This window comes from Rissa tridactyla, chromosome 16 (genome assembly GCF_028500815.1).
Source record: "Rissa tridactyla isolate bRisTri1 chromosome 16, bRisTri1.patW.cur.20221130, whole genome shotgun sequence".
Lineage (NCBI taxonomy): Eukaryota > Metazoa > Chordata > Aves > Charadriiformes > Laridae > Rissa > Rissa tridactyla.
The window spans coordinates 7,842,677-7,870,437 of NC_071481.1; the positions used below are offsets into that span (position 1 = coordinate 7,842,677).

At 63.7% G+C, this 27,761-nt stretch overlaps 1 protein-coding gene across 1 annotated transcript in view; it reads right to left on the bottom strand.

Moving 5' to 3' along the window:
• CROCC (ciliary rootlet coiled-coil, rootletin) overlaps positions 1-27,761 on the bottom strand; it is a 32,653-nt gene that overhangs the window by 3,128 nt on the left and 1,764 nt on the right. The window contains exons 3-26 of the mRNA XM_054222684.1: positions 25,375-25,485; positions 24,330-24,515; positions 24,142-24,225; positions 23,957-24,048; positions 23,690-23,855; positions 22,321-22,427; positions 22,021-22,227; positions 21,806-21,902; positions 19,517-19,612; positions 18,688-18,843; positions 18,382-18,581; positions 14,778-14,939; positions 14,009-14,153; positions 11,544-11,912; positions 10,599-10,792; positions 10,379-10,506; positions 8,856-9,007; positions 6,500-6,601; positions 6,285-6,419; positions 5,029-5,160; positions 4,702-4,940; positions 2,997-3,156; positions 2,691-2,858; positions 1,039-1,489 (exon numbers count right to left, since the gene is read on the bottom strand). Coding sequence (XP_054078659.1) covers positions 1,039-1,489; positions 2,691-2,858; positions 2,997-3,156; positions 4,702-4,940; positions 5,029-5,160; positions 6,285-6,419; positions 6,500-6,601; positions 8,856-9,007; positions 10,379-10,506; positions 10,599-10,792; positions 11,544-11,912; positions 14,009-14,153; positions 14,778-14,939; positions 18,382-18,581; positions 18,688-18,843; positions 19,517-19,612; positions 21,806-21,902; positions 22,021-22,227; positions 22,321-22,427; positions 23,690-23,855; positions 23,957-24,048; positions 24,142-24,225; positions 24,330-24,515; positions 25,375-25,485 — 4,039 coding nt within the window. The remainder of the gene's footprint in view (positions 1-1,038; positions 1,490-2,690; positions 2,859-2,996; positions 3,157-4,701; positions 4,941-5,028; positions 5,161-6,284; positions 6,420-6,499; positions 6,602-8,855; positions 9,008-10,378; positions 10,507-10,598; positions 10,793-11,543; positions 11,913-14,008; positions 14,154-14,777; positions 14,940-18,381; positions 18,582-18,687; positions 18,844-19,516; positions 19,613-21,805; positions 21,903-22,020; positions 22,228-22,320; positions 22,428-23,689; positions 23,856-23,956; positions 24,049-24,141; positions 24,226-24,329; positions 24,516-25,374; positions 25,486-27,761) is intronic.

Sequence of the window (27,761 nt, forward strand, 5' to 3'; positions counted from 1 at the left end):
GGGGACCGCCAGGGATGGAGCAATAGGGTATGGGGGACCCCCAGGGATGCAGGGGAGGGAGTAATAGGGTGATGAGGGACCGCCAGGGATGGAGCAATGGGGTACGGGGACCCCCAAGGATGCAGGGGATGGAGTAATAGGGTGATGAGGGACCACCAGGGTTGCAGGGGATGGAGCAATAGGGTGATGAGGGACCGCCAGGGATGGAGCAATGGGGTATGGGGACCCCCAGGGATGCAGGGGATGGAGTAATAGGGTGTTGAGGGACCACCAGGGATGCAGGGGATGGAGCAATGGGGTGTGGGGCACCCCCAGGGACATAAGAGATGGAGCAGTGGGGTATGAGGGACCTCCAGGGATGGAGCAATAGGGTATGGGGGACCCCCAGGGATGCAGGGGATGGAGTAATAGGGTGATGAGGGACCACCAGGGTTGCAGGCGATGGAGCAATAGGGTGATGAGGGACCGCCAGGGATGGAGCAATGGGGTACGGGGACCCCCAGGGATGCAGGGGATGGAGTAATAGGGTGTTGAGGGACCACCAGGGATGCAGGGGATGGAGCAATGGGGTGTGGGGCACCCCCAGGGACATAAGAGATGGAGCAGTGGGGTATGAGGGACCTCCAGGGATGGAGCAATAGGGTATGGGGGACCCCCAGGGATGCAGGGGATGGAGTAATAGGGTGATGAGGGACCACCAGGGATGGGGGATGGAGCAATGGGGTATGAGTGACCCCCAGGGATGTAGGGGATGGAGCAATGAGGCATGGTGGGGGGCCCCAGGGACGCGGTGGATGGAGCAATAGGGTATGGTGGACCCCCCAGGGATGTAAGAGATGGAGCAATGGGGGACAGGGGACCCCAGGGATGTAAGAGGGGCAGCCGTGGGGTACGGGGGACCCCAGGGATGTAGGGGACAGAGCACTGAGGTGATGGGGATGCAAGGGCTGGAGCAACAGGGTATGGGGACCCCCCAAAGGGATGCAGGGGATGGAGCAACAGAGTGACGGGGACGCGGGGGATGGAGCAATGGGATACCGGGCCCCCCAGGAGTGCAGGATGCGGAGCACCGCAGCGGGATGCGCTGCAGCAGGATGCATCCCCTGCCCCTAAGCGAGGGACGAGGCACTGGGGGTCCCCAGGGACTCTCACCCTTGTCCGGGGAGCTGGTCTGTACCCGGCCGATGCCCATGGTGCGGCGCAGGGCTGACTGGATGCCTCCCAGGCGGGTTTCGGCAGCCCGGCGCAGGGCCTCGCCGCGGGCCAGCTCGGCTTCCAGCCCCTGCGCCCGCCCCTCGGCCGCGCTCAGCCGCAGGCTCAGCTCCGCCGCTTCGCCCCGCGCCGCCTCCACCTTCAGCTGCAGGTTGCGGGCATCAGCCAGCAGCTTCTTCTCATTGCCACGAGCCTCCTCCAAGCTGCGGGCCAGGTCCTTCTCCCGCTGCCGGAATTCGCCCTCCGCCTCCGACAGCCGCCGCTGCAGGTGCTGGAGCTGGGAGAGGGGGCGGGGGGGCGGAAAGGGGGTCACAGGGGAATGGTTGGGGTGCAGGATGCAGAGAGATGGGTGATGGGTTACAAGGAATGGGGCAACGGGGGATGGAGGACCCCCAGGGATGGAGCGACGAGGGACGGAGGACCCTCAGGGATGGAGCGATGGGGGATGGAGGACCCCCAGGGATGCAATGGATGGAGCAACGGGGGATGGAGGATCCTCAGGGATGGAGCAATGGGGGACGGAGGACCCCCAGGGAGGCAATGGATGGAGCAATGGGGGATGGAGGATCCCCAGGGATGGAGTGATGGGGGATGGAGGACCCCCAGGGATGCAAGGGATGGAGCAATGGGGTGATGGGGATGCAGGGGATGGAGCAGTGGGGTATTGGGGACCCCCAGGGATGCAAGGGATGGAGTAATAGGGTATGTGGGACCCCCAAGGATAGAGCAATGGGATATGGGGAACCCCAGGGATGGAAGGGACACCAAGGGATGCAGGGGATGGAGCAACAGGGGATGGAGGATCCCCAGGGCTGGAGCGATGGGATATGGGGAACCCCAGGGATGCAATGGAGGAAGCAACAGGGGATGGAGGATCCTCAGGGATGGAGCAATGGGGGATGGAGGACCCCCAGGGAGGCAACGGATGGAGCAACGGGGGATGGAGGATCCCCAGGGATGGAGTGATGGGGGACGGAGGACCCCCAGGGATGCAAGGGATGGAGCGATGGGGTGATGGGGATGCAGGGGATGGAGCAGTGGGGTATTGGGGACCCCCAGGGATGCAAGGGATGGAGTAATAGGGTATGTGGGACCCCCAAGGATAGAGCAATGGGATATGGGGAATCCCAGGGACAGAAGGGACCCCAAGGGATGCAGGGGATGGAGCAATAGGGTGACAGGGGACCCCCAGGGATGGACGGGATTCAGCAACAGGGTGATGGGGGACTCACAGGGATGCAGGGGATGAGAGCGGTGGGGCGCTGGGGACACAGGGGACCGAGCAGTGAGGTGACGGGGGCACCCAGGGACATGGCATCAAGCAACGGAGTGGTGGGGACACCCGGGGACACAGCTATGGGGCAAAAGGCCAGGGACACCTCGATACGCAGGGTACCGAGCTGTGGGGCGATGGGGAGGCGGCGGGAGGTGGGGCAGCGAGCAACGGGACACTGGGGACCCTGAGGGACGCCCCCCACCTCCTTCCTGGCGGCCTCCGTGCTGGCCTCGCTCTCCGCCACCTTCTGCTTGAGGCCAAAGGCTTGGCGGCGGCTCTCCTCCTCCCGCTGCTCCTCCAGGGCCACGCGCGCCTGCAGCTCGCCCACCTCCTTGCTCCTCTTGCTGTTCTCGCTGTCCAGGTCCTTCACCTGCCCACCCAGGAGATGGGGGTGGCTTGGGGACACCCCCGATGGCTGGGGAAGGCTGGGGGGGGGGCGATGGGTGGGAGGTGGGGGGGCGGGGAGGGGGGAGGAGGTCCCTGCCATCCTCCTCCTCCTCCTCCTCACCTGCCGGCGCAGCTCCTGCAGCTCGCGGCGGGCGTCGAGGCGGGCGCGCTCCAGCTCCCGCAGGGCGGCCCGCAGCTCCGTCACCTCCCGTTCCGCCGCCGCCCGCCCGTCCTCCACCAGCGCCAGCTGCTGCTCCTTCTCCTCGCCGGCACGCTTCAGGCTGACGGAGCAGGGGTGGGGGGGACAAGGGGTTGGCATCACCCGCCCCGGGAGGCATCACCCTGGCCCCAAGCATCTCCCCATCCCTGGCATCGCCCAGAGCATCGCCCTGTCTGGAGCCAGCCCCGGTCCCAAGTGTCCCGCTCCAAGCCATCCCCATCCCATGTATCCCCCCACCCCTGAGCATCCCCCCCGCCTTAGGTACCCCCCCTGCCGGGTATCGCCCCATCAGGGCAGCCCTCACCCTGAGCACTGCCACCCCAAACTCCCCCTCTGTCCCCCAGCATCCCCCTCTAAGGCACTGCCCCATCCCAAGCACCGCTCGCCCCGTGCATCCGCCTTGTCCCGGGCATCCTGTTCCAGTGCATCCTCCGATCCCCAAACTTCCGTCCCCTTGTCCCGAGTATCACCCTGACCTGGACCATCACCCTCCAAGGCATCACACCATCCCCTGCATCTCCCAACGTGAACATCCCCACGGCCTAATCGTCACCCCGACCCTGAGCATCATTCTCCAAGTCATCGCACCCTCCCATGTATGCCCTTATCCCAAACACCACCCAAACTCTGAGCATCACCCACCAAGTCATCACACCACCCCATATGAGTCCCAACTTGAGCATCCCCCTTGTCCTGACCATCACCCCAACCCTGTCTATCGCCCTCCAAGACATCGCACCATCCCATGTAAGTCACAACTTGAGCATCCCCATGTCCCAAGCATCACCCTTGTCCCGAGCATCACCCTCCAAGGCATCCCACCATTCCCCGCATCTTCCAACTTGATCATTCCCCTGCCCTGAGCATCACCCTGACCCCGAGCATCACCCCAACCCTGAGCATCACCCTCCAAGGTGCTGCATCACCACATCTAAGTCCCAACTTGAGCATCTCCTTGTCCTGAGCATCACCCTGACACTGAACATCATGCTCCAAGGCATCACACCATCCCCTGTATCTCCCAACTTGAGCATCGCCATGTCCCAAGCACCACCCCAACCCTCAGCATCACTCTCCAAGGCATTGCACCATCCCCTGCATCTCCCAAATTGGGCATTCCCCCTGTCCTGAGCATCACCTCGACCCCGAGCATCATCCTGATCCTGAGGATCACCCTTCAAGGTGCTGCATCACCCCGTGCAAGTCCCACCTTGGGCATCCCCATGTCCCAACCATCACTCTTGTCCCGAGCATCACGCTCCAAGGCATCTCACCATCCCCTGTATCTCCCAAACTGGGCATCCCTTTGATCCCAAGCGTCACCCTTGTCCCCAGCATGACCTTCCAAGGCATCCCACCATCGCCTGCATCTCCCAACTTGAGCATTCCCCTTTGTCCTGAGCATCACCTTGACACCAAGCATCACCCTGACCTGGAGCATCCCCCTTCAAGGCATCGCACCATCCCCTGCATCTCCCAACTTGAGCATTCCCCTTGTCCCAAGCATCACTTCGACCCCGAGCATCACCCTCCAAGGTGCTGCATCCCCCCCATGTACGTCCCAACTCGGGCATCCCCTTGTCCTGAGCATCCCCCTGACCCTCACCTGATGCGCTCGCCCTCGGCGCGCCGCAGAGCCGCCCGCAGCTCCTCGTTGGAGCGCCGCAGGGCTTCTTTCTCCCTGGCCTCGTCTCCCAGGGCCCGGCGTGCCTCCTGCGCCTGCCGCCGCTGCGCTTCCTGGCCCTCCCGGCTCTCCCGCGCCTCCCGCTGCGCCTCCAGCAGCTCCCGCCGCCCCGCCGCCCGCGCCTCCGCCACCAGCCGCAGCTGCGCCCGCGCCTCCTCCGCCTGCAGCCGGGGTGGATGGAAGTTGAGGGGGTGGGGGCGTTTTGGGGGGTTGGAAGGGGTCTGGGGCGGGGGGCAGTTTGGGATTCACCTCCCGCAGGGCACTGTCCCGCTGCTTGGCCGCCGCTGTCGCTTGCTCACGGAGAGTCTTGGCCTCGCGTTCGTGGGTGGCTGCCGTCTCCTCCGCCTGGGCCCGCAGGCTGCGCAGCTCCGCAGACAGGCTCTGCAGAAGATTGAGGGGGGGGTACAGCACCCTGAGTCCCCCCCGGCGGTGTCGGGGTCCCGGCAGGGGATGGCAGTGGGGACGGAAATGCTTGGGTACCACATGTCAGCATCCCCATCGCCAGGGAGATTGCAATGGGGAGTTGCGGGGGGGGGGGGGGGAGCTTGCAATTAGCGGGCTGCAAGGAGAGGGGGGGGTCACTAGAGCAGCTGCAAGCACGGGGAGTGTGTAGTGGGGGGGCTTGCAATGGGGAGGGTGACCATTGGGCATTGGGGGGTGCAATAGGGGAGATGGCCAGGCATGGGGGCTTGCAATGGGGGGGGCACAGGGGATGCCCAGGCATGGGGGGCTTGCAATGGGGGGGGCACAGGGGATGCCCAGGCATGGGGGGGGCCATAGGGGATGCTCAGGCATAGGAGTTTGCAATGGCGGGGGGGCATAGGGAATGCCCAGGAATAGGGGTTTGCAAGGGGGGGGGACATCGGGGACACCTGAGCACAGAAAGAGGGTCAATGCTTGGACACGGGGGCTTGCAACATGGGGGGGGTGGGGGGGGCCAACCCTCAGGCATTGGGACTTGCAATGGGGGGGTGACACCCAGGTACGGGGGCTTGGAAGCGGGGGGGGGACACTGAGCATGCCCAGGCATGAGGGTTTGCAGCGGGGAGGGTCATAGGGGATGCCCAGGCATGGGGGTTTGCAATGGGGGGGGGCATAGGGGATATCCAGCCATGGGGGTTTGTAATGGGGGGGGGCATAGGGGATACCCAGCCATGGGGGTTTGCAATAGGAGGGGGCACAGGGGACACCTGGGCACAGGGGTTTGCAATGGGGGGGGAGACACGGGGGACACGGAGGACTCCCAGGGATCGGGGGTTGCAATGGGGGGGCCACAGAGGATGCCCAAGCATGGGGGTTTGAAATGGGGGGGGGGGGGCACAGGAGACACCTGGGCATGGGGGTTTGGAATGGGGGGCGGGGAGGACATAGGGGACTCCCAGATACGGGGGGGTTGCAATGGCAGGGGACACCCAGGCATGGGACTTGCACTGGGGGACACGTGGGGCTCTGTGCCATTCTGGGGGGGGGTCCCGGGACTCCCCCCCCCCCCCTCACCCACCCACCTGCTCCTTCTCCTGGTGGTCGGTGACCTCTCGCCGCTGCTGCTCCAGCTCGGCCGTGGCCTCGGCCAGGCTCTGCTGCAGCCCCCGCAGCGTCTCCCCCAGCGCCGCCCTCTCCTCCTCCTGCAGCGCCAGCGCCTGGGGGGGGGGGGGCACGGCTCAGCCCGTGGCGGGGGGACACGGGAGCTGGGACATGGGGGGACATAGGGGACACCCACCTGTTGCTTCTCACTCTCGCGCTGCCGCCGCGTCGCCGCCAGCTCAGCCACCAGCTCCTCCTGCTCCCGAGCCAGCCGGCCCCGCTCGGCCTCCAGCTCCTCCTGCCACCCCCAAAAATCAGCATCGCGCCCCCAAAAAATCAGCACCGGAGCCCATCAAAACCCACGGTGCCCCAAAAGTCACCACGGCAGCCCCAAAATCACCGCTGCACCCCGACAATCAGCATTGCGCACCGAAAAATCAGCATCGCGCCCCAACGGCCAGCGTTGCACACCCTCCCCCCCGCCAAAATCAGCAGCACGCCCCCTAAAAATCGGCGCCGTGGTCCGAAAAATCAACATCGCCCCCCAAAATCAGCACTGCGCCCTCCCCAAAAGCACCACCACGCGCCAAAGATCAGCATCACGCCCCCTAAAACTCAGTATCGTGACCCCAAAATCAACACTGCACTCCAAAATCAGCATCGCGCCCCCCCCAAAACGAGCATCGCACTCCAAAAAATCAGCATCGCACCCCAAAATCAGCATCGCACCCTCTCCAAAATCACCATCACACTCCAAAAATCCATAATCACGCCAGCTAAAAATCAGCATCACGACCCAAAGATCAACACCGCACTCAAAAATCAGCGTTGTGCCCCCCCCCCAAAAACCAGCATCATGCTCTAAAAATCAGCATCATGCCCCAAAAATCAATATTGTGCCCCAAAAATCAACATCGCACCCCCGCAAAATCAGCATCGCGCTCCAAAAATCAGCATCACGCCCCCTAAAAATCGGCATCGCGACCCAAAAGTCAACATTGCACTCCAAAAATCACCATCACACCCCCTAAAAATCGGCATCACGACCCAAAAATCAGCATCGTGCCCCAAAAATCAATATTGTGCCCCAAAATCAGCATGGCACCGCCCCAAAATCACCATCGCGCTCCAAAAATCAGCATCACGCCCACTAAAAATCAGCATCGTGACCCAAAAATCAACATCGCACCCCCACAAAATCAGCATCGCGCTCCAAAAATCAGCATCACGCCCCCTAAAAATCGGCATCGCGACCCAAAAATCAACATTGCACTCCAAAAATCACCATCGCACCCCCTAAAAATTGGCATCACGACCCAAAAATCAACATTGCGACCCAAAAATCAACGTTGCACCCCAAAATCAGCATGGCACCCCCCCCAAAATCACCATTGCGCTCCAAAAATCAGCATCACGCCCCCTAAAAATCGGCATCGCGACCCAAAAGTCAACATTGCACTCCAAAAATCACCATCGCACCCCCTAAAAATTGGCATCACGACCCAAAAATCAACATTGCGACCCAAAAATCAACGTTGCACCCCAAAATCAGCATGGCACCCCCCCCAAAATCACCATCGCGCTCCAAAAATCAGCATCACGCCCCCTAAAAATCGGCATCGCGACCCAAAAGTCAACACTGCGCCCCAAAATCAGCATCGCACACCCCCAAAATCAGCATCACGCCCACTAAAAATCGGCATCGTGACCCAAAAATCAACATTGCACTCCAAAAATCACCATCGCACCCCCTAAAAATTGGCATCACGACCCAAAAATCAACATTGCGACCCAAAAATCAATGTTGCACCCCAAAATCAGCATGGCACCCCCCCCAAAATCACCATCGCGCTCCAAAAATCAGCATCACGCCCCCTAAAAATCGGCATCGCGACCCAAAAGTCAACACTGCGCCCCAAAATCAGCATCGCACACCCCCAAAATCAGCATCACGCCCACTAAAAATCAGCATCGTGACCCAAAAATCAACATCGCACCCCCGCAAAATCAGCATCGCGCTCCAAAAATCAGCATCACGCCCCCTAAAAATTGGCATCGCGACCCAAAATTCACCATTGCACCCCAAAAATCACCATCGCACCCCCTAAAAATCAGCATCGCAACCCAAAAATCAACTTTGCACCCCCCCAAAATCACCATCGCGCTCCAAAAATCAGCATCACGCCCCCTAAAAATCGGCGTCGCGACCCAAAAGTCAACACTGCGCCCCAAAATCAGCATCGCACACCCCCAAAATCTGCATCACGCCCACTAAAAATTAGCATTGTGACCCGAAAGTCGGCATTGCACCCCAAAAGGAGCGTCGCGCTCTAAAAATCAGCATCGCGCCCCCTAAAAATCGGCATCAGGCCCCAAAAACCAACACTGCACCCCAAAATCAGCATCACGCTCCAAAAATCAGCATCGCGCCCCCTAAAAGTCATTCACGTGCCCCAAAACCCAGCGTTTTCTCCCCAAAAACCAGCATGCCCCCACCCCCCCCCCCCCCCCCCCAAAAAAAAAAAAAAAGCCAGCGGCCCCCCCGGTGCCACCTTCTCGCGCTGCAGGCGGTCGAGCTCGTCACGGTGGGCGTCGCGGGCGCTCTGCAGGGCCACCGTCACCGCCGCCGCCTCGGCCGCCGCCACCGCCTGCCGCCGGGCCTGCAGCTCCTGCTCCCGCTCCAGCCGCGCGGCGCTCAGCTCCGCTGCCGGGACACCCCCCCCCCCCCGCCCCCGCAGCGTGTCAGTGGGGAACCCCCCCCACCCCCCAACCCCGGCCCGGGGGTGGGTTAAGGGACAGGAGCAGGGACACGGTGGGGACGCGGTTGCAGGTGGATGGGGATGGATGGGGAGGGGGGAAGAGGGACGGATGAGGATGGAGATGAGGACGGACAGAGATGGAGAGGGTGGATGGGGATGAAGATGGGGATGGAGCAGGGTAGGCGGGGATGAAAATGAAGATGAGGATGAAGAAGGGGATGGATGGGAATGGGGATGAAGACAGGGATGAAGAAGGGGATGGATGGGAATGGGGATGAAGACAGGGATGAAGAAGGGGATGGATGGGAATGGGGATGAAGACAGGGATGAAGAAGGGGATGGATGGGAATAGGGATGAAGACAGGGATGAAGAAGGGGATGGATGGGAATGGGGTCAAGATGGGGATGAAGAAGGGGATGAAGATGGGAATGAAAAAAGGGATGGATGGAAATGGGGTCAAGATGGGGATGAAGAAAGGGATGGAGAGGAATGGGGATGAAGATGGGGATGAAGAAGGGGATAAAACGGGGATGAAGAAAGGGATGGACGGGAATAGGGATGAAGACAAGGATGAAGAAGGGGACGGATGGGAATGGGGATGAAGACGGGGATGAAGACAGCGATAGATGGGAGTGGGGATGAAGACGGGGCTGGATGGGAATGGGGAGAAGATGGGGATGAAGAAGGGGATAGATGGGAATGGGGATGAAGACAGGGATGAAGAAAGGGATGGGTGGGAATGGTGTCAAGATGGGAATGAAGAAGGGGACAGATGGGAATGGGGATGAAGAAGGGGATGAAGACAGGGATAGATGGGAACGGGGATGAAGATGGGGCTGGGTGGGAATGGGGTGAAGATGGGGATGAAGAAAGGGATGGATGGGAATGGGGATGAAGACGGGGATGAAGACGAGGCTGGATGGGAATGGGGATGAAGACGGGGATGAAGACGAGGCTGGATGGGAATGGGGATGAAGATGGGGATGGAGGGGAATGGGGATGAAGACGGGGATGGATAGGAATGGGGTGAAGACGGGGATGAAGAAAGGGATGAAGAAAGGGATGGATGGGAATGGGTATGAAGAAAGGGATGAATGGGGATGAAGATGGGGATGAAGAGGATGGATGGGCATGAGGATGAAGAAGGAGATGGGAATGGGGATGAATGAGGGGATAGAGATGGATGACAGTGGTGAGGATGAAGGCCGGGATGAATACGGTGAGGATGAAGATGGAGATGAGGAGGAATAGGGATGGATGAGGATGAAGATGAGCGTGGATGGGGATGGAGATGAGGATGGCCGGGACCCCTCACCCTCCAGCGCCTCCTTGGCCTGCAGCAGGCTCCGTCCCTCCGCCTCCAGCTGCTGGTTGCGGGTGTCGAGCTGGGCCAGCTGCTGCTGCAGCTGGAAGATGCTGCTCTCCAGCCCCTCCTTCTCCGACCTGCCGAAACACCGCCCGCCACGCTGCCCAAACTGCTGGGGATGGTGCGGGGCGGGGAAGAGACACCCTCACACCCCCCCTCCAGCACCCACCTGAGCCCGGCTGCCTCCTGGGCCTGATCCTGGCCGTGGCGCTGGGCGGCGGCGAGCTGGACGGCCAGGCTGGCCCCCTCCTTGGCCAGTCCCTCGCGGGCCCGGCTGAGCCGCAGCAGCTCGTCCCGCAACCGCTCCTGCTCCCCCCGCGCCTGCGCCAGCGCCTCGCCCGCCGCGTTCTGCTCCTGCACCGCCTGGCGAGGCGCGGGGCGTCAGGCGGCCGCTTGCCCCATAGCGTCCTCCCAGTTGCCCCATGCATCCGCCGTGGTCCTCCCAGCAAGTCCATGCATCCTCCCAGTTACCCCATTCACCCTCCCCATCCCTCCCAGTCACCCTCTGCACCCTCCTAGTTGCCCCCTGCACCCTCCCCATCCCTCCCAGTTGCCCCATGCACCATCCCAGTCACCCCCTGCACCCTCCCCACCCCTCCCAGTCGCCCCCTGCACCCTCCCCGTCCCTCCCAGTCGCCCCATATACCCTCCCCACCCCTCCCAGTTCCCCCCTGCACCCTCCCCGTCCCTCCCAGTTACCCTCTGCACCCTCTCCATCCCTTCCAGTTACCCTGGACACCCTGCCCATCCCTCCCAGTAACCCCATTCACCCTCCTAGTCGCCCCCTGCACCCTCCCCATCCCTCCCAGTTACCCCATTCACCCTCCCCATCCATCCCAGTCCCCCCCTGCACCCTCCCCATCCCTCCCAGTTACTCCATTCACCCTCCCCATCTCTCCCAGTCACCACTTGCACCCTCCTCATCCTTCCCAGTTACCCCCTGCACCCGCCCCATCCCTCCCAGTTGCCCCATGCGTGATCCCAGTCACCCCCTGCACCCCCCCCCATCCCTCCCAGTTACCTCATTCACCCTCCTCATCCTTCCCAGTCCCCCCCCGCACCCTCCCCTCCCCTCCCAGCGCCCCCCTGCCGCTCGCCCCCCTCCCCGCCCCACCTGGCCCAGGTGCTGGCGCAGCCGGAGGTGCTGGCCCCGCAGTGCCCGCAGCTCGCCCCGCAGCCCCCGCCAGCCCTCCTCGGCCGCCCGGCGGGCCCGCTCCAGCCCCAGCCGTTCGGCCGCCCCGGCCCGCCGGCCCCGCTCCAGCCTCCCCCGCAGCGCCGCCAGCTCCCGGCCCAGCTCCCGGCTGCGGCTGCGGCCGCTCTCCCGCTCCTGCTGCAGCCGGGCCAGCCCCCGGGCCAGCTCCCGCCGCTCCCGGGCCAGCCCGGCCGCCAGCTCGCTGGTCCTGGCCAGCGCCTCCCGCAGCCGGGCCGCCTCCGCCGCCGCCGCCCGCTCCGCCGCCGCCCGCTCCCCGCAGCTGCTCTGAGCCTGGGGAGGGGGGGGGACAGCACGGGTGGGGGCACCTGCTGCTTGGGGGGCACCCAGGGCATGGGGGTGACCTGCTGCATGGGGGGCACCCAGGGCACGGGGGGGACCATGGCATAGGGAGCACCCAGTGCATGGGGGGGACCTGCTGCATGGGGGCACCCAGGGCATGGGGGGGACCTGCTGCATGGGGGGCACCCAGGGCATGGGGGGGGACCTGCTGCATGGGGGGCACCCAGGGCACGGGGGGGACCATGGCATAGGGAGCACCCAGTGCATGGGGGGGACCTGCTGCATGGGGGCACCCAGGGAACGGAGGGCACCCAGGGCATGGGGGGGGGCACCTACTGCTTGGGGGGCACCCAGTGCATGGGGGGGACCTGCTGCATGGGGGCACCCAGGGAACGGAGGGCACCCAGGGCATGGGGGGGGGGCACCTGCTGCTTGGGGAGCACCCAGTGCATGGGGGGTGACCCAGGGCATGGGGGGGTACCAGTGCTTGAGGGGGACCTGCTGCTTGGGGGGCACCCAGGGCATGGGGGGGACCTGCTGCATGGGGGCACCCAGGGCACGGGGGGCACCCAGGGCATGGGGGGGGGGGCACCTGCTGCTTGGGGGGCATTCAGGGCATGGGGGGAAACCAGGGCACAGGGGGGACTTAGGGCATGGGGGGGGCACCCAGTGCATGGGGGGTGACCCAGGGCACGGGGGGGGTACCAGTGCTTGAGGGGGACCTGCTGCTTGGAGGGCACCCAGGGCATGGGGGGCACCCAGGGCATGGGGGGGGCACCTGCTGCATGGGGGGCACCCAGGGAACGGCGGGCACTCAGGGCACGGGGCGGGGGGGGGGCACCTGCGTCTTGGGGGCACTCAGGCCATGGGTGGAAACCAGGGCACAGGGGGGACTTAGGGCATGGGGGGGGCACTTGCTGGATGGGGGGCACCCAGTGCATGGGGGGGTACCAGTGCTTGAGGGGGACCTGCTGCTTGGAGGGCACCCAGGGCATGGGGGGCACCAAGGGTATGGGGGGACACCCAGGGCACGGGGGGCACCCGCTGCATGGGGGCACCCAGGGCATGGGGGGGACCACGGCATAGGGAACACCCAGTGCATGGGGGGGACCTGCTGCTTGGGGGGCAACCAGGGCACGGGGGGCACCCAGGGCATGGGGGGGCACCTAGTGCATGAGGGGGACCAGGGCATGGGGGGGGGGGGGGGGCACAACCAGGGCATGGGGGGACCCAGTGCATGGGGGGACCCAGAGCACTGGGGGCACGCAGAGCGTGGGGGGGGACTTGCTGCTTGGGGGGGGCACCCAGGGCATGCGGGGGACCTGCTGTTTGGGGGGCGGCACTCAGGACATAGGGACACCCAGGACATGGTGGGCCAACCAGAGCACGGGGGGCACCAAGGGCATGGGGGGGGCACCCAGGGCATGGGGGGGGCACCCAGGGCATGGGGGTTACCAGTGCTTTGGGGGAAGCCCAGTGCTTGGGGGGGCACCCAGTGCATAGCGGGGGGGGGGATCTGCTGTTTGGGGGGTACCCAGTGCTTGGGGGGGGGTACCAATACATGGGGGGGGGGGACGACCCAGTGCTCAGGGGGCACCCAGGGCGGGGGGGGGGGACACCCAGTGCTTGGGGGGCACCCAGCGCATAGCCGGGGGGGACCTGCTGTTTGGGGGGTACCCAGTGCTTGGGGTGGGGGGGGGTACCAATACATGGCGGGGGGGGGACAACCCAGTGCTCAGGGGGCACCCAGCGCATGGGGGGTGGGGGGGGTACCAGTACATGGTGGTGGTGGGGGGGACCTGCTGCTTGGGGGGCACCCAGCGCACAGGGGGCACCCAGTGCTTGGTGGGGGGGGCCGACCCAGTGCAGGGGGGAGGGGGGGTCACCTGCTGCATGGTGTGGGGGGGGGGGACGACTTGGTGCAGGGGTTGCACCCGCCGCAGAGGGGGCTAAGCCTGATGGGGGGGGGGGTGTGGGGGGTGGGTGTTGTTGCACCCACTGCACAGGGCTGCACCCGCTGCAGGGGGTCCCGGGGGGGGGAAGTGGGGGTGTGTGTGTGTGGGGGGGGTGTGGATGGGGGCACCCACCTTGCTGAGCGCCTCTGCCAGCGCCTCCCGCTCGCCCCTCGCCACCTCGGCCTCCATGGCCGCCCGCCTCAGCGCCTCCCGCGCCTCCAGCAGCTCCCGCTGCGCCCCGGCCCGCTGCGCCTCCAGCTCCTCCGCCTGCTGCTGGCTAACGGGGGGGTGGGGGGGGGAACGGGGAAAGGGGGGGGGGAAATGCAGCACCCACTCTTTTGCAGCACCCGCTTGGGGGCAGCAGGGCCTGCTGCACCCACTTTTGGGGGGGGTGGGGGGGGGGGGGGTGCGCTTCAGGGGAGCCGCTCGCGGGGGGGGTTGCAGCACCCGCTGAGATTTTGCGGCCCCCCACTTGGAGCGGGGGGGGGGGGGTGTTCCAGCACCCCGCTGAAATTTTGCAGCACCCACAGGGTGGGGGGGGTTGCAGCACCCAGTTTGGGGGTGGGAGGGAGGTGGCAGCACCCACATCGGTGGGGAGGGGGCTTCAGGGGACCATCCCGGGGGGCCTTCAGGGGCCCCACTGAGATTTTGCAGCCCCCACTTGATGGGGGGTTACAGCACCCACCTTGGGGGGGGGGGGGGGGGGCAGGCTTTCGAAGGACCCTCTTGGGGGGGGGGGTGCAGGGGACCCACTGGGATTTTGCAGCACCCGCTTTGGGGAGGGGGACGCTGCAGCACCCACTATCTCGCAGCACCCGCTGTCACGCAGCACCCCGGGGGGGGGTGGCAGCCCCCCCACCCTCCACGTGTTGGTGTGTCGTGTCCCCCCCCTCGCCCCCACCTGTGCTCCAGCTGCTGGCGGGCGTCCTCGGCGGCGCGGGTGGCCTCGTCCCGGGCGTCCTCCAGCCCCTCGCCCCGGCGCTGCAGCTGCGCCCGCTCCTGCTGCAGGGCACCCACCCGCTGCTGCTCCTCCGCCAGCGCCTCCTCCGCCCGCAGCCGCTCCCTGGCGGAGGGACAGGCGGCCGGCGGTGGGCAGGGGGACGGACAGGTGGACACAGATGGACAGACGGACACAGGCGGGCGGACAGATGGACATGGGCGTGCAGACAGATGGACGGACGGACGGACACAGGTAGGCAGATGGACACGGGTGGGCCGATGGACGGACAGGTGGACACGAACAGACGGATGGACATGGGTGAGCAGGCGGATGGACAGGCAGACATGGACGGACAGATGGACACAGGTGGGCAGATGGACAAACAGGTGGACACGAACAGACAGACGGACATGGGTGGGCAGGCGGATGGACAGACGGACACGGGTTGGGTGGACAGATGGACATGGGTGTGCAGAGGGATGGAGGCGGACACGTGGACACGGGTGGGCAGACGGATGGACAGGTGGACACAGACAGACAGATGGACACAGGTGGGCAGGTGGATGGACAGGTGGACACAGACAGACAGATGGACACAGGTGGGCAGGTGGATGGACAGATGGACACAGACAGACAGATGGACACGGGTGGGCCGATGGACGGACAGGTGGACACGAACAGACGGATGGACATGGGTGAGCAGGCGGATGGACAGGCAGACATGGACGGACAGATGGACACAGGTGGGCAGATGGACAAACAGGTGGACACGAACAGACAGACGGACATGGGTGGGCAGGCGGATGGACAGACGGACACGGGTTGGGTGGACAGATGGACATGGGTGTGCAGAGGGATGGAGGCGGACACGTGGACACGGGTGGGCAGACGGATGGACAGGTGGACACAGACAGACAGATGGACACAGGTGGGCAGGTGGATGGACAGGTGGACACAGACAGACAGATGGACACGGGTGGGCAGATGGATGGACAGGTGGACACAGACAGAGAGATGGACACAGGTGGGCAGGTGGATGGACAGATGGACATGGGTGAGCAGACGAATGGACAGGTGGACACAGATGGACAGATGGACACAGGTGGGCAGATGGATGGACAGACACACGGGTGAGCAGACGGATGGACAGGTGGACACGGACAGATGGACATGGGTGTGCAGATGGACAGATGGACATGGGTGGGCAGACGGATGGACAGATGGACACAGATGGACAGACGGACACGGGTGGGTGGACAGATGGACATGGGCATGCAGGTGGATGGAGGCGGACACGTGGACACGGGTGGGCAGACGGATGGACAGGTGGACACAGACGGACAGACAGACATGGGTGTGCAGATGGATGGACAGACAGGCAATGGGTGGGCAGATGGACATGGGTGAGCAGACGGATGGACAGGCAGACATGGACAGACACATGGACACAGGTGGGCAGATGGACAAACAGGTGGACACGAACAGACAGATGGACATGGGTGGGCAGGCGGATGGACAGATGGACATGGGTGGACAGACGGACACGGGTTGGGTGGACAGATGGACATGGGCGTGCAGAGGGATGGAGGCGGACACGTGGACACGGGTGGGCAGACGGATAGACAGGTGGACACAGACAGACAGATGGACACGGGTGGGCAGATGGATGGACAGATGGACATGGGTGAGCAGACGAATGGACAGGTGGACACAGATGGACAGATGGACACAGGTGGGCAGATGGACAGACAGACACACGGGTGAGCAGACAGATGGACGGGTGGACACAGACAGACAGATGGACACAGGCGGGCAGATGGATGGACAGATGGACACGGGTGAGCAGACGGATGGACAGGTGGACATGCACAGATGGACATGGGTGTGCAGACGGACAGATGGACATGGGTGGGCAGACAGATGGACAGGTGGACACAGATGGACACGGGTTGGGCGGACAGATGGACATGGGTGTGCAGATGGATGGAGGCGGACACGTGGACATGGGTGGGCAGACGGATGGACAGGTGGACACAGACAGACAGATGGACATGGGTGGGCAGATGGACGGACAGGTGGACACAGACAGACAGATGGACATGGGTGGGCAGGCGGATGGACAGGTGAACACAGACGGACAGACATGGGTGTGCAGATGGATGGACAGACAGACAACGGGTGGACAGACGGACACGGGTGGGCAGACGGATGGACAGGCAGACATGGACGGACACATGGACACGGGTGGGCAGGCGGACGGGCAGGCGGACGTGGACAGACAGATGGACACGGGTGGGCGGGAGGATGGACAGACGGACACGGGTGGACGGACAGACAGACACGGACGGACAGATGGAGACGGGTGGGCAGACAAATGGACAGGTGGACACAGACAGACAGATGGACACGGGTGGGCAGATGGACACACAGATGGATGTGCAGGGACGCAGAGGGACAGACGGACAGATGCACACAAGGCTGCAGAGGGACCAACGCGGGGATGCAGAGGGACAGACGGACACACGAGGATACAGAGGGACAGACAGACGCAAGCACAGGGACAGCAACAGAGGGATGGATGGAGTTCGGGACAGACGGACGGAGCTCGGGACACAGGGATGGACCTCGGGACAGATGGACAGAGCTCAGGAGAGACAGACAGACCTCGGGACAGATGGACAGAGCTTGGGACAGACAGGCAGAGCTCAGGACAGACAGATGGAGCTCGGGACACATAGATGGAGCTCAGGAAAGATGGACAGAGCCCAGGAAAGATGGACGGAGCTCAGGACAGACAGACGGAGCTCGGGAGAGACAGACGAACGGACCTCAGGACAGATGGACAGAGCGTGGGACAGACGGACAGAGCTCGGGACACACAAATGGAGCTCAGGACAGATGGACAGAGCTCAGGAGAGACAGATGGACCTCGGGACAGATGGACAGAGCTTGGGACAGACAGACGGAGCTCAGGACAGACGGATGGAGGTCGGGACACATAGATGGAGCTCAGGACAGACGGACGGAGCTCAGGAGAGACAGACGAACGGACCTCGGGACAGATGGACAGAGCTTGGGACAGACGGACGGAGCTCAGGACGGATGGACAGAGCTCGGGACAGACGGACAAAGCTCGGGACACATGGAGGTCAGGACAGATGGACGGAGCTTGGGACACATAGATGGAGCTCGGGACAGACGGACGGAGCTTGGGACAGACGGACGGAGCTTGGGACAGACGGATGAACGGACCTCGGGACAGATGGACAGAGCTTGGGACAGACGGATGAACGGACCTCGGGACAGATGGACAGAGCTTGGGACAGACGGACGGAGCTCGGGACACATAGATGGAGCTCGGGAAAGACGGACGGAGCTCGGGACAGACGGATGAACGGACCTCGGGACAGACGGACAGAGCTCGGGACAGACGGACGGAGCTCGGGACACATGGAGCTCAGGACAGATGGACGGAGCTCGGGACACACAGATGGAGCTCAGGACAGATGGACGGAGCTCGGGACACACGGATGGAGCTCGGGACAGACAGCCGGCCAGCGGGTACCTGCGCAGGACCTCAGCCTCTGCCCGCAGCCGGGCCACCTCTCGCAGGGCCTCGTCCTGTGCCCGCCGGCAGCCCCCGGCCTCGGCGCTGAGCTGCTCCAGCCGCCGCTCCAGGGTCCCCAGCCGCTGCTCGCTGTCCCCCAGCGCCCGCCGCAGGCCCCCCGCCGCCTCCCGGCTGGCCTCCGCCTGGCCATGGGCCTCCTGGGAGGATGCGGGGGGACACACACACATAAAAAAGGGGGGGTCAGCCTTCATCATCCTCATCCTCACCTCCCCCAAACCATCCCCCCCCCCCTCTGGAGCTCACCTGCAGCTGGAGGTGGCGGCGGCGCAGGGCGGCGTGCACGGCGGCGGCGGCGGCGCTGGGGGAGAGGCCGCGGCCAGGGGACGCGGGGGGACACGGCGGGGGCTCCAGGGGGGGCGGCGGGGGCGGCGGCTGCTCGGGGTCGTCTGCCAGCACCGCCTGGGAGGGGAGACCCCCGTCACCCAGGGGAAACTGAGGCAGAGGACGCAGAGGAGGGGGGAAACTGAGGAAGGAGGGGGAAACTGAGGAAGGAGGGGGGGAAACTGAGGCAGAGGAGGGGGAAACCGGGGCAGGGAGGGGGGAAACTGAGGAAGGAGGGGGAAATTGAGGCAGAGGAGGGGGGAAACTGGGGCAGGGAGGGGAGAAACTGGGGCAGGGAGGGGAGAAACTGAGGAAGGAGGGGGAAATTGAGGCACAGGGGGGTAACTGAGGCAGGGAGGGGGAAACTGAGGCCAGGGGGGAACTGAGGCGGGGAGGGGGAAACTGAGGAAAGGGGGGAAACTGAGGAAGGGAGGAGGGAAACTGAGGAAAGGGGGGAAACTGAGGAAAGGGGGGAAACTGAGGAAGGGAGGAGGGAAACTGAGGAAAGGGGGGAAACTGAGGAAAGGGGGGAAACTGAGGAAAGGGGGGAAACTGAGGAAGGGAGGAGGGAAACTGAGGAAAGGGGGGGACTGAGGAAAGGAGGAAACAGGCAAGAGGGGGAAACTGAGGAAGGGGAGGCAAAACTTAGGCAGTGGAGGGGAAACTGAGGCTGGGGAAAGGGGAAACTGAGGCGGGGAAATGGGACCCCCCGGCTGCAGGGGACAGAGGGGCAGTGGGGAGCCCCCAGCACCTGGGTGACATCCTGCAGCGTCTGCCGGAGCAGCTCCACCTCGGCGCGCAGAGCCTCCACCTCCGCCGGCGACGGCTCCTGGGCGCGCGAGGCCTCCTGCGGAGCCCAGCGGTGCGGCGTCAGTCCACGGCCGGCATGCGCCGCGTCCCACCACGCATACTGCATCGCACCCCGGCATGCACCGCGCTCCGCCATGCGTCCTGCATCACGCCTTGGCATGCACTGCATCCCACCACGTACCCTGCATCGCACCTCGGCGTGCACTGGATCCCGCCGTGCGTCCTGCATCATGCCTCGGCGTGCACCTTGCCCCACCATGCACCCTGCATTGCACCTCACTGTGCACCGCCGTGCATCCTGCATCGTGCCTTGGCACGCACCGCGCCCTGCCATGCATCCTGCATCACGCCTCAGCATGCATCATGCCCTGCCACGCGTCCTGCATCGCACCTCGGCATGTACCGCACCCGCCATGCATGCTGCATCGTGCCTCAGCATGCACCGCCATGCATCCTGCATCGCGCCTTGGCATGCACCGTGCCCCGCCACACGTCCTGCATCGCACCTCGGCATGCATCGCACCCTGCTGCCTGGGGGTTGCGCCTGCTGCATGGGGGGTACCCACGCTGCAAGGGGCTGCACCCGCTGCATGAGCTGAGCCTCTTGCATAGGGCATCAGGCATGACGCTCTGGCATGCATCACACCCCGGCATGCATCATGCAACGCACCCCAGTGCGCGTCGCACCCTGGCACGCACTGCACATTGCACCCTGGCATGCATCGTGCATCGCGCTCCAGCGTGCACCATGCCTTGCAACGCACTGCATGTGCAGAGTTTGGCATGCGTCGTGCCCTGGTGTGCGTCACACCCTGGTGTGCGCTGCACCACGGCGTGCAGCATCCATCGCACCCTGGTGCGCAGCCCAGCCCAGCATGCACCGTGCATGGCGCCCCAGCGTGCATCGCGGCTCAGCACGCATCATGCGCTGTGCTCCTGCACGCATCGCGCCCTGCTGTGCCTCATGCGCCACGCTCTAGCACGCATCCTGCCCCGCTGGGCACCGCAGCCCCGGCGTTGGTGCGCATCACGCCCCGGTGTGCATCACACACTGCACCCTGGCACGCATCCTGCCCCAGCGGGCATCGTGCGTTGTGGCTTGGCATGCACGCTACCCAGGTATGCGTTGTGCATCGTGCCTCAGCCTGCATCCCGGCTTGGCACGCATCCTGCCCTGGCATGCGGCACGCATTCTGACCCAGCCTGCATCACGGCTTGGCATGCATCGTGCCTCAGCATGCATCACAGCTTGGCATGCATCGTGCCTCAGCATGCAGCATGCATCCTGACCCAGCCTGCATCCCAACCCAGCCTGCATCCCGCCTCAGCATGCAGCGTGCATCGTGCCTCAGCATGCATCGTAGCTTGGCATGCATCGTGCCTCAGCATGCAGCATGCATCCCGACCCAGCCTGCATCCCGGCTTGGCATGCATCGTGCCTCAGCCTGCATCACAGCTTGGAATGCATCATGCCTCAGCATGCAGCGTGCATCGTGCCTCAGCATGCATCACAGCTTGGCAAGCATCGTGCCTCAGCATGCATCACAGCTTGGTGTGCATCTTGCCCTGGCATGCAGCATGCATCCTGACCCAGCCTGCATCCCGGCTTGGCATGCATCGTGCCTCAGCATGCATCACAGCTTGGCATGCATCGTGCCTCAGCATGCAGCATGCATCCCGACCCAGCCTGCATCCCGGCTTGGCATGCATCGTGCCTCAGCCTGCATCACAGTTTGGCATGCATCGTGCCTCGGCATGCAGCATGCATCCTGACCCAGCCTGCATCCCGGCTTGGCATGCATCGTGCCTCAGCATGCAGCATGTATCGTGCCTCAGCATGCATCACAGCTCGGCATGCATACTGCCCCAGCACGCATCACAGCTTTGTATGCATCATGCCTCAGCATGCAGCATAGCTTGGCACGCATCCTGCCCTGGCATGCAGCATGCATCCTGACCCAGCCTGCATCCTGGCTTGGCATGCATCATGCCTCAGCATGCAGCGTGCGTCGTGCCTCAGCATGCATCCTGGCTTGGCATGCATCGTGCCTCAGTATGCAGCATGCATCCCGACCCAGCCTGCATCCCCGCTTGGCATGCATCGTGCCTCAGCATGCATCACAGCTTGGCACGCATCCTGCCCTGGCATGCAGCACGCATCCCGCCCCAGCCTGCATCCCTGCACCCCCCGCCTCATCCCGTCCCGGGACTCAGGGTGCCCCGCGCTCACCAGGTTTCGCAGCTGCAGGGTCAGCGCCTCCACCGCCCGCTCCTTCTCCCCATCCTCAGCCCGCAGGCGCTCCAGGGCCGCCGCCAGCTCCGCCAGCCTGCGGCAAAGACACCGGGCAGCAGCGCAGCCCACCCTGCACCTATCCCCTGGGATCCCCTCACCCCCCCCCCCCCCAAAAAAAAAAAAAAACAAAAAACCCCACCCCCGCCGGGTACCTGGCGTTGAGAGCGGCTTTCTCCAGGTCGGCGTCCCGCGCCCGCGCCTCCAGCTGCTGCTCCAGCTGCGCCAGCCGCATGGCCTGCTTCTCCCGCGCTGCGCCCGCCTGGCTCTCGGCCACCCGCAGGTTGGCAGCCAGGTGGAGGCAGGCGGCGTGGGCAGCCCTGCCCGCCCGCGACGCCTCGTGCCTCAGCTCCGCCAGGTCCCTGCGGCAGGACGCGCAGGATGATCGGACTCGGTCACCTCCGCTCCCCGGGGGAACCCCTCCCTGGGACCCCCCTCCCTGGGACCCTCCTGACCTCTCGGTGGTGGCTTTCATCTCCCCGAAGTGACGCCTGAAGGCCACCACCTGCCTCCAGAGGGTCAGGAGCCGGCTGTGCTCGTTGCTGAAGTAGGCGTTGAAGGACTGCCCGCCGGACGGGGCCGTGTCGGTGCCCACCCGGCGCCCACCGGCTGCCCAGGTCCCTTCCCCGTTGCGGCCACCTCTGCCTTGCAGCCCCCCCGCCAGCATCCCCACCTCCTCCAGCCCTCTCCCTTTGGTCCCCAAACCTCCATGCAACAACCCCCCCACGTCGGCACCCATCACCCCCCACGGGTCTCCCCAGCCAGCAGCCCCCCACCCCAATTCTCTTCCACCCTGCACGGAGAGGGATGGGGGATGCATCCCTTGCATCGCTCTCCCATCACGTGCCGCCTCCCCAAATCCTTCCCCAGGCAACACGCCCCATGGCCCTGCATCCCTCCCTGGTGGTCCTGCATCCCTCCCCATGCCACATCCCTCTGCCTCACATCGCCCTCCCATCACATGCCACATCCCCTGCACCCCAAATTCTTCGTGTAACATCCCCCAGGGCTCCGCATCCCTCCCCGTGATCCTTCATCCCTCCCCACATCCCTTTCCGTGCCGCATTCCCGCATCCCTCTACTTGCATCGCCCTCCCATCACGTGCTGCAACCCCTGCACCCCCAAATTCTTCTCCGTGCAACATCGCCCATGGCCCTGCATCCTTCCTGGAGGCCCTGCATCCCTCCCAGGGGTCCTTCATCCCTTTCCATGCCACATCCACACATGCCTCTACCTTGCATCGCCCTCCCATCACGTGCTGCATCCCCTGCACCTCCAAATTCTTCTCCATGCGACATCTCCCATGGCCCATGTCCCTCCTGGCAGCCCTGCATCCCTCCCAGTGATACTTCATCCCTCCCTGCATCCCTTTCCATGCCACATCCCTGCATCCCTCTACCTTGCATCGCCCTCCCATCACGTGCTGCACCCCCCGCACCCCCAAATTCTTCTCCGTGTGACATCTCCCATGGCCCATGTCCCTCCTGGCAGCCCTGCATCCCTCCCAGGGATCCTTCATCCCTCCCCACAGCCCTTTCCATGCCACATCCACGCATCCCTCTGCCTTGCATCACTGTCCCATCACGTGCTGCACCTCCTGCACCCCCAAATTCTTCTCCGTGCAACATCCCCCGTGGCCCTGCATCCCTCCTGGTGGCCCCGCATCCCTCCCCGTGATCCTTCATCCCTCCCCACATCCCTTTCCATGCCACATCCCTGCATCCCTCCGCCTCGCATCCCTCTCCCCGCCACCCTCCCGTCCTGCTCCCTGCTGCGTCCCCGAGCACCCCCCCGGCCCCGCATCCCCGGGACCCCCCCCAAACCTCCTCCTCGCGCCTCCACTCGGCCTCCCGCTGCTCCAGCTCGTCCCGCGCCCGCGCCCAGTCGGCCGTCAGCTTGCGGATGTCCTCGCTCAGCGCCGCGTTGGCTACGTTGGCTTGTTCCAGCTGCTCCCGCAGCATGGAGTTCACCTGCACCAGGCTGCTGCTCCTGGGATGGCGGGGGGGAGTCACGCACAGCCGGAGCATCACCCCATGGGGGCGGGGGAGGGGGAGGGGGGTCCCGCAGCTCTCCGGGGATCCCCCCTTTACCTCTGCTGCTCCTCCTCCAGCCGGATCAGGGCGTTCTCCAGCTCGTTGCTGCTCTCCTCCTCCGGCTGCGAGCTGCTCGCATCCAGCTGGCTCTGCGGGGACATCGGCCCGCTCATTGTCACCCCAGTTTGGGGATGGGGGGAGGATTTGGGACAGGGGGACCCTCCCCCGAAACCATCGCTCACCGTCAGCCTCTCCTGCTCCAGCTCCGTCGCCTTCTCCAGCAGCTGCTGCTCCACTTCGCCGCATTTCTTCTTGTACTGCAACACCTGGGCGGAGGGGACGGGGGGGGGGGTGATGCTGCAAAGCTGGGGGTGGGGGGGGGGAAGGTGGTGTCCCCAAAATGTCCCTGTGTCCCTCGGGAAGGATTTACCTTGGCTTGGAGCTTCTGCACCAGCTGGGCTTGCCGCTGCTGGCCCTCCTGGTACGCCTGCAGCTTGCGCTTGTAGGCGGCTTGTTCCTCCTCCAGCAGCCGCCGCAGCTCGATGTTGTGCTGGGCCAGGCTCCGGCTCTCCGCCGTCTCCCCCTCGCCCGTCTCCAGCCGCAGGGTTTGCTCCAGCTGAGATGGGATGCGGGAGATGCCGGGGATACCCCCATCCACCAAAGCGGGATGCTAAAGCGTCCCCCTCCTTCCTTCCCCCAGCACCCACCGACTTCGCTCGGGACGCCCCGGCCCGGACACAGCCAGCGCTTCGGGGTTGCTCCTACAGCAAACCCCCACAGGGCCGAAGCTGAGACACCCCCGCCCCCAAATTTTGCATCCCCCTTCCCCCCCCCCACCTCTTTGCATGCACCGGGTGGGGATGAATTGGGAAAATTTGGGGGTGCTTTTAAAAATAACCCAACTTTGAATCGTGTGGGGGGGGGGGAGTTGAGCAAAGCCCCATCCTGGCTTGCGCAGGATTAGCCGATGGGTAAATGATCCTCGGGCTCAGCGGCGGCGATTGCCCTTGGGCTATTTTCCTGATATTTGCTTTTTTTTTTTTTTTTTTTTTTTTTTTTGCAAATAACCAGGCACGAACAGAGGGGCTGCCCCCCGCCGAAAAAGCCCCTTGGTTCGTGTCCCCCCCCGCCAGGAGCCACGTTCAGCATCTGGCCGCTGCCCAAAGCCCTGTTTAATTCCTCCGTTGCCGTGGCGAAGGGATGCAAAGGCGAGGGATGCCGATGCTTCCTGAAAAGCAGCGGGATAAATAAAATAGGGATGGGGGGAGGGATGCTTTGTGCATCCCGCAGGACAAGCCCTGACAAGCCAGGACGGGTCCGGACAAGTTGGATGCACGGCACCGAAATTCCCATCGCCGGGACGCCGCGGCATCTCCCCCTCCGAGCGCGGGGAACGCCAAGGTTGCAGCTTCCCACCGCCTTGATTTAGGGGTTAAAATGGGGGGGTTCGGGGTTAACCCAGGGGGTGACTTTACCCGCTCGCTGATGGCGTTGTACTTGATGGCCAACTCATCGCGCTCGGCCCGGCTCTGAGCCAGCAAGTCCTCCACGCGCGACAGCTCCTGCTGCAGGATGCGGTTCTCCTCCTGGAGGGACAGCAACGAGGACATGGCCCCCGCGACGGCCGCTGCGGGACGGGGACGGGGCTCAGGACGCCTCCCGGGATCGGGATCCGGCTCCGGGGATGGAGCCAAGATGCCCTTTGTTCTTGGGCTGGGCCTTCCCCACGTGCTCAGCCGAGGCAACAAAAAGCACTTTTCTTTCCCCCAAATGCAAAGGCTCGGCCCCGCGCCAGCCCGACGCGCTGAACGCAGTGCAGTTTGCAACGGCAAATCGGCCGCCGATCCGCACTTGCGGTTGCAAAAAACCACGGCGAGCGCGCGTTTGGAAGGGCAAGACCGCGGCAGGCTTGCGGTTGCGATCGCGAGAGCACTGGCGATTCGCCGCTGCCGTCACAAAACCGCCGCAGATTTGCCGTTGCCATCGCCAAGAGCGCCGCAGATTTGCGCCTGCGATGGCAAAACCGCCGCAAATTTGCGGGTGCGATGGCAAGACGGCTACAGAAGCGCGTTCGCGCTTGCAAGACCGCAACGGATTCATAGCTGCAATCACAAAACTGCCGCGGATTTGCAGTCGCCACCACAAAACAGCTGAAAATCTCCGTTTCTGACCTCGAAGCCGCTGCAGATTTGCAGTCACAGTTGCAAACCCGCTGCGGATTTACAGCTGCAACCACAAAACTGCGTCAGATTTGCAGTTTTGATCCTAACACTGATGAAAATTTGTGTTTCTGATCGTGAAACGGCGGCAGATTCGCAGTTGCAATGACAAAACCGCCGCAGGTTTGCGCTTGGGATCACAAACCCGCCGCAGATTCACAGCCGCTGTCACAGAACCGCTGCAGATCTACAGCTGCAATCGCAAAACTGCCGCAAATTTGCGGTTATCAGCATTGAACCGCTGCGAATTTGTGTCTCTGATCACAAACCCGCTGCGGATTCACAGTGGCAAATCACAAAACTGCTGCGGATTTACAGCTGCAACCGCAAAACCGCTTCGGGTTTGCAGTTTTGATCGTAAAACTGCTGCGACTTTGTGTTTCTGGTCGCGAAATCGCTGCAGGCTTGCCTTTGCAATCACAAAACCGCTGCGGATTTGCAGCTCCAGGCACAAATGCGCCACGGATTTATAGCTGCAATCACAAAACTGCCTCAAATTTGCAGTTACGATCATTGAACTGCTGCAAATTTGCGTTTCTGACCACGGAAACCGCTGCCGATTTGCGTTGGCGGTCGCAAAACCGCTGCAGATGTATGGCCGCAATCGCAAAACCGCTGCAAATTTGCAACTCTGGTCATAAAACTGCTGCAGATTTGCGTTTCCTATCCCGAAACCGCTGCAAATTTGCCGTCGCAAGCGCAAAACCTCTGCGGGTTCATGGCTCCTATCACGAACCCGCTGCAGATTCGTAGCTGCCCGCACAAAACTGCCGCAGATTTGCAGCTACGATCGTGAAAGCGCTGCGAATTTGTGTTTCCGATTGCGAAACTGCTGCAGACTTGCATTTGCAACCCCCAAACCCCTGCAGATTTATAGCCGCAACCGCAAAACTGCCGCAAATTTGCAGTTATCGTCATAAAAGCGCTGCGGATTTGTGTTTCTGCTCGCGAAACCGCTGCAGGCTCCCAGCCGCGACCGTGAAACCTCCGCAAATTTGCAGGTTGGATCGTAAAACTGCTGCAGAGTTGCGCTTCTGATGGCAAAACAGCTGCAGATTTTGCACTTACGATCGTTAAACCCCCGCAGATTTGTCCTTGCGATCACGCAACCGCTGCAAATTTGCCGCCGCGGTCGCAAAACCTCCGCGGGTTGGGAGCCGCTATCGCGAAACTGCCGCAGATTTGCAGCTGCAATTGCCAAACCGCCGCCAAATTTGCCGCCGCGATCATTGAACCGCTGCAAATTTGCGTTTCCTGCCCCGAAACCCCGGCAGTTTTGCAGCTGCAATCCCAAACCCGCTGCAGATTTTTAGCTGCAGTCGCAAAAACTGCCTCAAATTTGCAGTTATGATCATTAAACCCCAGCGGATTTGTGTTTCCTACCCCAAAACGGCTGCAGATCCGCGGCCGCGACCCCAAACCCGCTGCCGATTTGTGGCTGCAATTGCAAAACTGCCGCCAAATTCGCCGTCGGGGTCGTTGAACCGCTGCAAATCGGCGTTTCCTGCCCCGAAACCGCTGCAGGTTTGCAGCCGCGATCCCCAAACTGCTGCACGTTTATGTTTACAATCCCGAAACCGCTGCGCGTTTGCCGTTGCAATCGCAAAAACTCTGCGGATTCAGAGTTGCTGTCCCAAACCCGC